A 14,084-nucleotide genomic window follows, 5' to 3' on the forward strand; every position below is an offset into this window, starting at 1 on the left:
ATTATATAGTGAACAGAGGAACAACTTGTGTACTTGAGAATGGATACTTGGGATACTCTTGAGGAAAAAAAGAGGCAATACTAAGGCAATCATTCACCACCTACCACAAGCAGACCAATGCCCAGCTAGTCTCCAAGGAATAGCTACCTCCCAGATCAACAGCCCCCAAGCCCACCCTTCTTTATTGCTGAGCAGGAGGTTATATGGCATGGAATATCCCTTTGCTTCACTTGGGTCAGCTGTCCTAGCTGTGTGCCTTTCTGGCTTCTTGCCTACCCCTGGCCTACTTACTGGGGGGCAGAGTGGGGAAAAAGAGAAAAGAGAGGGCCTTGGCGCTGTGCGGGTGCTGCTCAGCAATAGCCAAAACAGTGGTGTGTTATCAATGCAGTTTTAGTCACAAATCCAAAATACAGCACCATACAGCCTGCTGTGAAGAAAATTAACTCCATCCCAGCCAGACTCAGTACAGGGCAGGCCCAGAAAACCAACTGCTAATGATCATGGATAAGTTTAAATTTTTGTGTTCAGGAAAATAAATTTGTAAAGCCTAAGAAATTCTTGTTTACTTGAATCAGCGCCACATAAAATTCATGCCATTTCTGAGTGGCAGTGCATGTGAACTGGAGAAGAGCTTTCCTCTTCCCCATTTGTACTGTTTCATTTCTCAGGCTGATTGTGCTTACAGCCAGGAACCCTTCACGTGCATGTGTGTTGACTGCTTACTTAAGGTTGGTGTTCCTGTCACTAAACGTTAGCAGTTGGGATGCAGATTCTGAGTCAGAGCCCTAAGTTTCGGTATAGCCATGTGAGTTTGGTGTCTGGGCTCCAGTGGGTCCCAGTGGAGATCTGTCACTGCTGTCCAGGGAGTTCAGAGTGTGACTCAGCTAATTGAATGTAGGTGTCTGCTCTTGGGGTGAAGAGTGGCTCTCAAGGCTTTGCTCGCTTTAGTGGCTTGCTCTCCATCGACTGTAGTGCAAATGGAGGCACTGACATCGTCAGTTTCTAACATCAGGTGCCCAAATCTAAATCCAAATACCAGGCCCAACCCTGGGGGCTGAAATCAGTAGCCTGCATCTGGAGCATTTGAGATAGCCCAGGGTATTTTGGCTTGCCTCCAGATGCCAGACTGGAGGGACCTGGCTCTTGCATAGGTTGTGCATCATATCTGCCAACCGTGTGGGTGTCTTACATATCCACCAGTGTCTGAAATGGCACTTAGAGTCTGGGCAGCTGAACTGACACCCCCCATGGAGCCTCAAATACCCACAAGTGTGATAATGCAGGTTCTCTTTATAGTAAGTATAAAGAAATAAGTCCTGTTGTCTCAAATTAATTTAGATTTCTGTGGCCTGCAAGTACCTGTTTCTCTGCATCAAACATGACAGCTGACTAGAGGTAGAGGTCATAAAGATTTAGGCATTTAAAGTGAGGTGAACACTTCTACAAAGTCACATGCCCTTCTACGAAGGGTCTGGTAATTTCTGTGGTCTTTTCTTTGGTCTTTTTAAACCTTCTGTCTTAGAGTATCACATATTTTTATACATTATTTAACAGCTGGAATGCATATTCCCTTTTTATTTGTAAGCCACATTGACATACTTGTCTGTTGCACAGCAACATGTTGTAAGTAACTGCTTTTCATGACAACTGCTTTTTATGATTTCTGAGTAGGAGTGCTGGCTCCTGTATTTTCCAGATGAAAGTTGAGATGATGCCCTTATTTCTAGACAGTAAAGGGAAAAGGGAAGAGGAAACTTTAGACTAATATTCAAAACTCTTCTTTTATGCTGAGTGTACAGAAGATTTAGTTATGAATGCCTTTACATTTATTAATGTATTATTTATTATTTTATCATCTTTGTAGATTCAGAAATACCTGCTTTCCTGCACACCAGGGGATAGATAAGCTATGCCAACCTACTCCGTCCTTTACTCTTCCAATTTATGTGATCTGGTGGAAGGCCATACCAGTGGAACTATTGAAGCAAGTGTCAGATACAGGCTTAGTCTAAGGGAAACAGTTTGTGGCAGGTTGCTGTCTAGAGCAATTTCATTTGAGATAATGGTTCTAGGGGCTACAGCACTGACTCCCTGGATGACGTGTGCAGGAATACTCATCAGTGTGGAGTTTTTTAAATATTTCATAGTATTTATGAAGGTCTCAAATACAAAGAGAAAGATGGCAAGAAATTAAAGCAGCACAGAGATGCTTGTGGAACATTTAATGAAGATTTTCACCCTTGGATAAGCAGTTGTTATAAAGTGATAATTTATCACATTGAATGTTCTTCCTTTCAGCCAAGGAGTATTGCAAAGTGATATTTCCGTATGAAGCACAGAATGATGATGAACTCACAATCCGAGAAGGTGATGTTGTCACACTTATCAGTAAGGTAAAAGTAATATTTTTCTCCTATAAGCAGGGATCCAGTTTTTAAAGTCAGCATCATTCAATTGCAGTAAAATCTCTATTTGTGCTTTTGACAGTGTCCTTCCTAAAACAATGCTAATTTGACAATGAAACATTACATGGACTTCAGAGAGCTCGACATCTTCCTTCCTCTTGTGCTTTAGACCCCTACCTTGATAATGTTAAGTGAAGGACAGCAGATGTGTACTCTTGAGTTTACAAGTTTATATAATTAATTTTAATTTGAATCTGCTGGAAGATCTACATAAATTGTAAATTGATCCCTGTAACAAACATAAAAGCCTAGAGAATAAACTGTAAGACTCAAGAAAGCAGCACCTTTGAACATCTCTGTTAGGTGTGCGAGTTATCTTTCTTGTAGGAACTGTGAATCATAGAATGGTTTAGGTTGGAAAGGACCTTGAAGATCATCAAGTTCCAACCCCCTTGCCATAGGCAGGGACACCTCCCACTAGACCAGGTTGCCCAAGGCTGCGTCCAGCCTGGCCTTGAACACCTCCAGGGATGGGGCCTCAACAACCTCTCTGGGCAACCTGTTCCAGTGCCTTACCACCCTTAAAGTGAAAATTAGATTTTTTGGGTTAGATGGAAATTATGTGCTTAAATTAGCTTAATGAATTAAACACTTATTTACAATATAGCCACTCTTAAAACTATGGTAAAGCAGAAAAAGATGGTAAATCAGAAATTAAATTAAATAATTTTAGATCTGTGTTTTTTTCTTTAAAATTACTTGAAATGATTCAAGATTAGAAATGAAAAAACAGTGCCAGGATTTTACTGAATATCCAAAAACTATACAGTAAGATGGTGAGTAAACAGTTGGATTTCTTTTAGAAGAGCTGTGCACCATGTTACAAAGAACGGATTATAGTTTAAGTGCACTTAATTTCCTGCTCTTGTTAAAAGATTTTACAGTTTGTTTAAATGTTTTTGACTGCTGGACATAAACATTTGGGGGGGGAAAAAAGCTACAAACTAGAAAAGGTGGTGGATTTTGCATGATGAAGATGAACTGTAATCATGTGCACGATAGTGCTGTTGTTTGTGCTTATATGAAAGTAAAAGAATGAATTCTATAATTGATAAGTTAAGAAATTGTTACTTGACTGAGCAGTTTGGCACCTGGGTGGAAAAACCCAAGAACCGTTGGAAGTACATCTGGGGCAGTGTTTGCTATACACTAAGCCATTTGCAATCCTAGAGGATATCTTCTTTGTCCTGAAGAATATACAGGTAACCGAGGAAAAATAATCAGACATTTGGTAGGAAGAGAAACTGCAAATTTGAAAAATAAATTGTGTGCATTAAATATCCTTTAATGACTTGCCCACAATGACTTTTTTGTTTAGCTTGTCTTGAAAACTGTTTGGCTTTGCCTGATTTGGAATGTTATTGTGTGAGTATTTAACAGTGTCTGTGATCACGGAAACGGCTTTTAAGATGTTGTCTCTGTCCACTTTACGCTTTATTGACCAGGTTGACTTAAGTCTCTGAGATGGCTGATCTCCAGGTGGAGCTGTGTTCTTCAGTATACATAGATAAAGAGACTATTACTTTACTGAGGTTTCAGTATGAGATTTCAGGAAGGATATTTGTCTTTTATAATAACTTATAATAACTGAGCTGATGATTTGACTGAATTGATCAGTTTTCCCAACCATGCAGTGAGAAGTTTGTCAGTATACTCTCTAGTATATTCCCCTGTACTTCTGCTCTCCAGCCTGATGGTATCAAGGCACTGCAGATGTTTTATTCAACTTTCTTCTTTTTTCTGTGGTATGTCACATGTCTATGAACAGTTACACAAAACAGTGCCTCTACAGAGTGGAGGATCTCAATGCAAAAAGGTTTGGCATTTCTCCATGGATACTTTTTTATGCTGTGTCTGAACTAATCTGAGATACTGAAGAAACAGTGCTTAACGAGCAGTCACTTTGCAGATCCTTTTGTGGTTTCCAGACCTCATTGTAGTCAGACTTGTGGGGTTTTTTTTGTCTGTTTTTAACACATAGTTTAAAAATAAAATTCAAGTGATGTGGAAGCAGGGTCCTTGCTGTAAAGTTCTGAAAACAGTGAGGTCTCCTCCATGCTCTACTGTGCAATATAGTAACTTTATTTTAGTCCGAATCTTCTGAAGCAGGTGTCGTAATTTTTTTTTTAGTCAGCAATAATAAAGTTAGCCTCACCTTTCTGTCCAGTAATAGCTTCTGCTAGAGAGCTGCCTTTTACCTGGAATTCAAATCATGGTGCTTAGACAGTCCTTCCTATAACCAGTTAGTGATCCATACTGACTAAGAGGAATTAAATAGAAACATATGGAGTACTTCAGAAACTATTACAATGGTTTTGCTTTGATGTCAGATTATAGAGTTTCTTTGAATCTATTTGCAAGAAATTGTTTTGCAGGCTTTGCTTTCTGTGCTGGAGAGCTTTAGACAAAATTTGTTCTTCCCAATTACCTACACCCAAGACGAGAAGATTGTTACTTTAAAGAAAGATATGGGTGTCCTAGTACTTTCTGCAACCACAGATGTGTTATCATAAAAGAATGTATTTTATTTGAAATCACTAAACCCAGAAAGTTATATGAATTCTCAATATGAAAAGTCCCTCACTAGGCTAATCTATTTTCACAGTCAGATCTATAAGAACATTGAAACCGCACCATTTTAACTCGTACTGAGTTTGCATTTAATTGAAAACAACAGCATTTGTGAGAATGTGTTGAAGTGGCTGAAGTAATAAGGAGTGAGTGAATGAGCAAGAAAGCTCATGAAAATAATGCAAAGTGCATTACAAGAATCTTAATTTTTTTTTGCCATGGCCTTTGCAGAATCTGTTTCAAGTTCTCACTTGAACGTTGAGATCTTGAATCAAAAGCTGATCAGATGTTTCCTGTAGGCCTCTATGATAAGGGAATTTGAATATCTCAGTTTTTTTATGAAATAGCCAAAGAATACTTTGAACGGATTTGCTGAGTCACAACTCAATTCCCTAGTCATCAGAGAACGTGCTGATGAATTTTATTTAAAAACTGAAGTGAGTCAGTAGAGGCTGATCATTTACTTGTCAGAACAGTATGTATTTTGGGAGATATAAGGGGAAGGATGGCATTATGCAAGAATGATAGCCAAAAATAATTGCCGATTAAACAGCACATTGAGTCATTTTTTGATGAACTGTATAGGCCTAAGTCATGAGACAGATACACAATGAGATAGAGTCCAAGCGTATGGTAGTAACAGTTGTTTTCTCATAGGTTAAAATTTACCTAAAAGACTAGAAGAAAAGCAGAAACTAACTTCACATAAATGTATTCAAAAAATTTCTGGAAAATTTTTCTCTCATCCTTTTTCCCAGTGAAACAAATAACCTTGTAGATACATAGAAAAGGATTTACGTACTAATTACTGGAAATTAAAGTGGACAAATGGTAGTCCTTTAACTCCTTCATGCAAAATATTTAAAGATAAAAGATCAGAAAATATTGCTCAGCATTGTAAAGGAAGGTAAAAACTTCATCCTTAAGGCAATAAAACAGTAGACCTGATACCTTTGCTTTGCAAAAAGGTCTAACAAAAATACACCTTTGGAAGAAAGAGAACAAAACCCAAAATACAGTAATTTTACTTGTACAGTTAAGGTGATTGTTGTGCAATTTGATGATAAGATACTTTCATAAACAGAAAAGATATGAATTACAGGAGGCCATGAGATTGACAATGTGTAGGTTATTCTTCGTAATGTCAAACATTTGTGTTCCTTAGGCAATTCATTTAGTGTCTTCAAAATGTTCCTGACAGCATTTGGATAAGAACAGGAACACAATAAGTGACTGCAGTGTGTGGCTGAAGGAGAGTGGCAAAGAGGTGTTTTATTGTGCTCAAATATTGATTTGGGAGATTGTATTTGTAATAAATAGAGTCACTTTTAAGCAACAGAAGATTCACATGGCATCAACTGTCATCTTGAAATACTTTAGCATTTTTCATTCTAGATGTAGCTACTACTATAGGCTCCTTTCCAGTGTTGATAAAGACTCTTTATGCTAACACTACAAATTTCTTAGTAGCTCTAATAAATTCTGACAAATTGGAAAGGATTCTGGAGATTTCACTGGCATACAGAAAATGACCCGTGTGAGGAATCGCTAGTAATAGCTAAATAATTTCAAAGCAAGTACATCAAGCACACACTGGCAACTGTGCACTCATTTGAAAGCAGTTTTACTTGCAAGAGTGTCAAAGATTTCATTGCACTGCATCAATATACCTGAGCTCTAGGCTGTAAAGACCACTTTGTTCCCAGGAATGAAAAGGGTCTGGATAAATAAAATTAACTACTTAAAAAATCATTGCAAATTTGAAAAGCTGACAGTAATAGAAGGGTATTCTCACCCGAACCCTTATTATTGGAGTAGGAATAGTGGAGGGCAATATCAGTGGCAATTCTTCTAATTCTGAATTTACAAGATGTTGACATTAATAGGTATCAATATATTAGGTGGAGTAATAATTTTGTGCCTTGCTCTGCATATCTGATCCGGCTGTCCTTCAGCCTCCATCTACCTGGATTGCAAAGTCGTTCTTCTCCTGCTGCAGGCTAGCAGCTGAGTATGTGGCATTAGCGGTAGGAATGTGTTGCACTGAAGTGATGGATGAACATAAGAGGGGATCCTTTCTGATTTTGCAAAGGAGCTTTCATGAGGAGACGAGTTTCACAGAGGGCGTCCAGCCTCCTTTTGGATTCATCAAATCTCTCTGAAGGATTAATGAGGTGAAAAAGAAAGCAACAGTGACATACAGCCTCCCAAAATTTTGCTGATGCTTTTCAACTAGTACTGGGCAAGTTGACGCATTGATATCATGAAAGACACAACAGACCAATGCCTGTCACTAGTGAAAAACTTACATGATAAATTATCTAGTCTAGATATTTAATGGCAATCCACATATTTAATGGCAATCCCATTTATAGTGCTTAATTCTGTGTTGGGGAAAAAAGAGCCATAAACCTACTTCCTAAAAATAAACATAATGGCAATCAGTTTTTTCAAAGATAGTATTTGCTTTTGGTGTTACTGTTAATAATTTATGTTACTGTGAGATTTGCAAGGTTTCTGGTCTTCAAAATACTGCACATTTAGTGAGTCCCTGCCCCAAAGTACATGCAATCAAGTGGTAAGACAGAAAAGTAAGTACAGGAGAGTAAAAGTGTATAAGGAAACAATGAAATCAGATTCAGGCTTGATACTCTTTTTCGTATTGTCATGTTTTCACTGTTGCAGTGACTGCTCTGTGCGTTTGTCTGTGTTAGAGTATGGAATTTGTCCATATGCGGAGCACTTAATATTTTCCAATTCTTAGGGTAGTCGTTAGGCACTTCATTTCACCCTCACTCTATTTATAGACAGTTAGCCGAGTACGGCCCTTTTGCCAAAACAATTCTCCCAGTTTTCTCTCTTACGACATCTTTAAATGCTCATCCTGGTGCAGGAGGTAATTGTCCAGAGCACTTTCTTTAGCTGAACAATTGCCAAGGAGAACTCGGCTGGGTAGGGTTGTGAAGGAAAACAGCTGCTCTGACGGATGCAGGAGGCTCCTAAAGGGATGAAATTAGTAAGTGCTATGTACAAGAGTCTTGCCAGTGAGTTGAGGCCGTGAGCAGGGGAAGGAGCAGGAACTGGATGGTGTGATAGAGGAGGATGCTAGCTGATACTTCATTGAACATTTCTCTAGGTTGTGGTGTCTCTAGGGTAGAAACCTGTCTGTTTCTGCATTTGTTTCTATGGGAGGGGGGTTCATTGCTGAATTTTTCTGCACACTTTTAATTACAAACAGCACACATGTACTTTACCCTTGGTTATAGAAATATGTGGAGGAATTAGAAGACTTTCAGTTTTTCTTTCAGTATGAGCAAATAGGTAGATAGTATCACTCATTTTTCCATATTAAGATGAAATTTTCATTTTTTCCACCTTATGGGTAAAAAAAAAGTGTGATAATATTTAGCTTTATTTTTAAAAATAAAGCTAATTGGCCAAGAAAACAGAATTTTTTAATACAGAAGTATGGTGGCTTAAGGTTGTCTCTTTCAAAAGAAGGAAAGAAAGAAATTAGTCATATTTCATGACAGTCATTCAGGTAATATTTTTTCCCCTTTATTGACAGCTAAAAGCTTTTATAACATTTTCAGAAAAGAGTTTACTAATATAACAATTAAAAAAATAGGTTATGCAGGGGAAAATATGATCTGGTTTGATAAAACATAAAAATGGCTTTCTGTCAGAGCAACACAGTGAATTTTTGTTGGCGCTATTTGGTCACACAGATGCCCCTGTTTGGGGTTTGAATACAAGATGCTTTGAGCGTTTGTGACTTCTGCAACAATCTTGCATGCAGAAACTGAAGGCAATACAGCAAGCAAACATCAAATAATGTCCAGCTTTAAGAAAGCTTTTATGATAGCTTTAAGAAATCTTTTATGATGTTTTGTGTATAAAGAATAGCATGTAAGCAGTAAAGGCACTAACTGCTTGTCTTTAGAAATAAACTGGTGTTTCTCTCAGAGAGAACAATACCATAAAGGGTCTTGGTGCATGCCCTTTTCTCTCCTGAGATAACCATGAATTATTCAGCACATCTTTCGCCAGACCTAATAGCCATACCTAATCTGCTTTCTGCGTTCCTTGCCCCCTGCACTGTGCACAGCACCAGTTTTTCCCCCCAAGACCTCCTGCCTCCTTAGCTGATTGAGAAACCTGCTCGTACTGAAGCTGCTGATTTCATAGAAGAAATTATTTTGTGAAGGGTGCATGCTGATGGTGCACTTTTACAGGATTGATGGTAGGTGGCTGCTGAAAGATGTGTTCTGCTCCTTCCTTGCATCGGGCAACCTTGGCCACAGGACATGCAGGGGCACATGAGTAGGAAAGGTGATAGGAAGAGCAGGATTGCCCCTACAGTTAGCAGCCTGCTGAGGGACTGGCTTAGCAGTATGGTCGCTTTTCCCTGACCTGAAACTTCCCTCTGAAGGTTTTGACCTAATGGGAATAGAAGGTTTGGATTTTTGCTGGGTTTCAAGCCATGGTGCCATGCAGGATGGTAACTGGAGTAGGTCCTGCAGAATTGGACCTTTTTGATGTGCTGCTAATGTCTATGGCAAGTGCATGGGGTAAAACCTGTGTCGTTGCATGAGTATTTCCTCGTATGGGTGATATAAAGGAGCTATATAAAACTTGCGGGGACACTAATGATCAAATAAATAAATATGTTCATTTTCTAAAATGATTTGATGTACTTAGTAAATTATAGAGAAAACAGACTTTGAGCAATTGTCCTCCCATTTTTCTTCTTGCCTGAACCTTGTCCTTGGCCAAGACTTTGAAATGTTTATAAATACATTTTTAACACTTATTCATATCTTAGAGCATTTCTCAGCTGCTGTGATTAGCAATGGGGCATTAAGTAAGATCTGTGTAGAGATAGAGCCCCACAATATGTTTAACGAGGTACCAGGTGCAGCTTACATTTCACAGGTGTCTTTAGAAACATTACTGAAACACTAATGTTTGAACTGAGCACTTAAACTGTGAAGCCTGAGATTAGTACGGGGAAGAAGGGAGCAGCCAGCACTTGAATGTTCTTCTTGTTAGCGGATTTATAATTATTTTTTTAAAGTATACACTGAAGCTCTCTTTTCCTATTCTTGTTATCACTGATTGCAGTGCTACAGCAGTGCCTTCAGAGGAAAGGATTCTGTTGTTCCTGGGAAGTCACAAATTTGAATTTTGACAAATGGAAGTTCATGCCAGGCTATGTAGGTGAAGTGGCAGGATCCCCCATGCATGCAATGCTTGAAGATTTGCATCATTTGAAAAGAGTTAGGTTTATTTGTAAGTATGTTTAATACAGCCGAGCTAATCTAAAAAGGTGACATATTTTAAGATAAAAAAGGAAAGAAATTTTTCTCTGCCCTGTGCTTACAAAAGATATCACTGAAATGCTGAGGCATCTGGAAAACTGTGATTATTACTCACAATGTGTGCTTTAGACTTACTGCCTAGCTTCATCCTTTCTTTTACCCTGACTGTTGAGTTCATCTGCTGGTTTAATGGAATTATCTGAAGTCCAACCTTTTCAGAGTAGGGAGAGCTATTTAAAGGGAAAGTAAAAATGCACATATAGTGCCAAGTATTTAGTAATTTTAATTAGGACCTGGGTCCTAAGATGTCTGTGATATAAGTGGTAATAGCATTAAATAACCCTTCAAATGTTTTGTTCTATATTTTTATAATCTTTTTAAATACAAAAATTGTAATTACGTAAATATTATATATTCGCTTATCAGAGGGATAAATTATGTCTGTTACTAGCACCACCTTTCGTGTTTATGTTGGCTAATTTAGTTTTAATTTGAGTATTGGAGTGCTAGGGTTTTATGACATGGAACATATTTATTTCTCCATCATATTCTGCTGACTGAACATTGCAAGTGAAGTGAAGCCCCAGAAGAGATTGTTTTGTTCAATGAGCAATGTAATTTTTCCTGCTTGCACAAACATTTCATGAAAGCATTTCAGCTTCATTACTGATTAAACTATTTACTCACAGAGTTTAAAGTCAAAAGCTTAGATTTAGCCTGAAACAGATTTAACAAACAAAATGTGTGTGGTCTGCTAGGTACTCTCATCTAAGTCCTGGGTATTGCAGGTCATTCATTATTCTCAGCCAGGTTCCTTTTTGCAGGGCCCAGTAACTTGGACCAGTTCTTGAACACTGTGTCTTCTGGAGAGGTATCTTTTTGTTGTGCCTTCCAGTTAAAAATATTGTCTGGAAAGGGTAGCGTAACCACAGCTGAAATAATGTTTAATTTCAGAGAGTCTCTCCCATTTTCTTCCATAAAAGCTTGATATGGTAAACTCTTAGTAGAGCCTTGGAGCTTATGGATAAAGAAAAATTTACTTATTTGACTTCTTAAGCTTTAAAAGATGCAGCTGGCATTATCAGAGGTAAGGTTCCCTATGGCTTGGGCATGAGAGCTGACAGGAGCTGGGAAGGATCCGTGCAGGATTTGGGGCTTTTGGGACATAGGCTGAGGACCTGAGCAGGATAAAGCCCTGTATTAGGGGCCAAACAGACCCGGACTGGGAGGTTTCTTCTGATACTTTTCTTCCAGTATTTCATAATCTATGAGTATTTGCAAGAAAGTGTATGTAAAGAGAAAATGGGTGTTCTCCAGGATGGCCTCTGAAGAGTAATCTGTTGTCTGTTGGACTGTCTCTTTTATCTAAATGATCTTGGATTAGGTAGTTGTTGAGAGATTCATTCTGCCTTGTTGCCAGATTTTAAAACGATGTTTCTGCTGAGGAGTACTTGGTTACTAACCAGATGATTTAAATCATAGCCATTTTCTTCAAAAGTATTTGGTAAATTTTGCACTATACTATAAGGTCTCAATCCCAGTAACTGAGCTTAATAAAGCTTGATCGTTTTGAATAGTCTTTGGTAGCACAAGGTGGGTGTAATGTAAGCCTCTGGAGAGATGCTTTCCTTCATTCACAGGTGTTTTACCGAATTTTATGAGAATGTATGAAGCCTCTAAAATCAATTATTTCTGACTTTTAAAATAAAATTGGATTTTGAGAATGATATGTCTTGGTTTCAGCATCATGATACTGAATGTAGTAAGAAATTTTAAAGAAACATTCTTGAATATTATTAAACTGCTTTTTTTTTTCACGCAGCTTTAACATGATTTTGTTTCCCCCCAATGACAATGTTGTATCAATGAAGATCTCATGAGGTGTGAGGTCAGGTTTTGTTTAGTTCATTTCAAAGTTACCAGAATAATGCTGATCTTTGATACTTGTTTTCACTGAAAATTTTGCACAGATATTTATGTATTATATATAGTCATTAACAGGGTAAAAAAAAAAAAAGTAGACATTTCCCCACACATTATTGTTTTTTTCCCAGTGATGTCACACACCAACTTTAAAAATCACAGAGCCCGTACTGTGGCCTTCTCCGGTGTTTGTGAGAGTTGGGACCTCTTGGCCCCAGTGCTGCAGTCGAGCCCGGAGGCACGCAACAGTCCTGCCCTGCGGGTGCTCTGCATGGGTGGGCTGAATGGCAGAGTGCTTGTCCTTCAAATTTGTCTTTCGATGAGGCCTTTAATTCTCAAATTCAGTAGCCTTAATCTGTACACATATCTCTGCATGTATGGATGATGTCATGAAAAGTCCTATGGACACATTTGTTCACATTACAGATGGTTTGTTTTTCATTAAATTACAAGGTTGCCTATCAGTTGTGGAAAGACAGCTAGAGACATGCTTACAATGAGAGTAGTAATAATGTAATGTGCAGCTGCCAGCATAGCAGAGCTGACACATGAAAGCTCTCAGGGCAAGTGTAAGAGGTATTCATGGTTTTCTGAATAATGCGAGTTTACCAGCTCAACATTCTTCTTGATGAGAACCAACTTTACAAGGGCAGAAGGAAAACAGACATTTGATGAATACAACTGCCAACTGCTGGGATTTTTTTTTTTTTAATATGCAAAGAACTATGTATTCTAGTGGAAATTTCTGTGAAACTGTGGTATCCTACCGTGAAAATTTCACTTTTTCAAACCCTGCACTGTTGTAGTGTCTCTCAATGCTCTGAACAGTCTGAATTTTTACTTTGTAAATTTAGCTTGCCAATGGTATGTTTTAAGCTTAGTAATCTATAAATCTTAAATTAAAAAGATAATTTTCATAGGCCAGTTTTTTAGGTATCCATACATCTACTTGCATGAATAGTAAACTTATTTGAGCGCTCCCAAGAGTATGCATACCACAGTACATGCTTTGCAGGTACCTTTTCTGAGGACCTGCTTGTTCTTGTTCTTGGCATTGCTTTCTACCCTAGCTATAATGATGCAATCTGTATCATGAAATGTTTCTGTATCAAAAACTTCAATCCAAAAAGCTGAAAATTGAGCAGTTATGTATTGATGTCTGAGCCCTGCCTTCATATTTTAGTAGTATTACAAAGTGGAAGCACGTTCAGAGGCCCAGTCTGTGCAGTGATCTGCTCCCTCAGAAAAACAGAAGTCCTATTTACAGAAGAGAAGAACATCCTTTTTCAGATTTATTTCTTCAAGGGTTTACACAGCTGCAGTTACAGTCGTGCATTGGAGAGAAAATGAATAGAGCTTGTTACTTTGTTTTGGGACCTTGGGGAATAGGAAAGACCTTTCATTTGCTTTTACCCACAAAATCTTTCCCCTTTGCAGGGGCAGCTCAGAAGATAAGTTGGGGAGGGGAGAGATGAACTTGGGGCCGTGACACTCGCTGAAATGGTCCGAAGGTAGCAAGAGATGAGGTAGAGGGTGCTGCCTTGAAGGCCTGGTTGCTTTGAAGGAAAAGACAGGAAACATCCTTGCCCCTAAAATAAATGGAAATCGTGGCTGAAGCAGTGGATACCTGCCTGGTAGTAAAACTGTTTCTACGTCTCTTGCAACCCTTTATTATGCCCTTCACGCGCTGCCAGCTGTGGCAGTGCTGTACTTCGTGGAGTGGTTGAATAGGTTACTTAAACAGCCCCTACTCAACCTTGCTCTGACTCTGTCAGGTTTCCATGTATTTTGGTACAGCTACAGA

The 14,084-nt window shown here is 38.5% G+C and overlaps 1 protein-coding gene across 1 annotated transcript in view; it reads left to right on the plus strand.

Moving 5' to 3' along the window:
- LOC104294849 (SH3 domain-containing kinase-binding protein 1-like) overlaps positions 1–14,084 on the plus strand; it is a gene marked incomplete at its 3' end in the record, with an annotated part of 200,492 nt that overhangs the window by 162,667 nt on the left and 23,741 nt on the right. Inside the window, exon 8 of the mRNA XM_009894511.1 lies at positions 2,299–2,393. Coding sequence (XP_009892813.1) covers positions 2,299–2,393 — 95 coding nt within the window. The remainder of the gene's footprint in view (positions 1–2,298; positions 2,394–14,084) is intronic.

Source organism: Charadrius vociferus, unplaced genomic scaffold (genome assembly GCF_000708025.1).
Source record: "Charadrius vociferus isolate BGI_N301 unplaced genomic scaffold, ASM70802v2 scaffold770, whole genome shotgun sequence".
NCBI classification, from domain to species: domain Eukaryota; kingdom Metazoa; phylum Chordata; class Aves; order Charadriiformes; family Charadriidae; genus Charadrius; species Charadrius vociferus.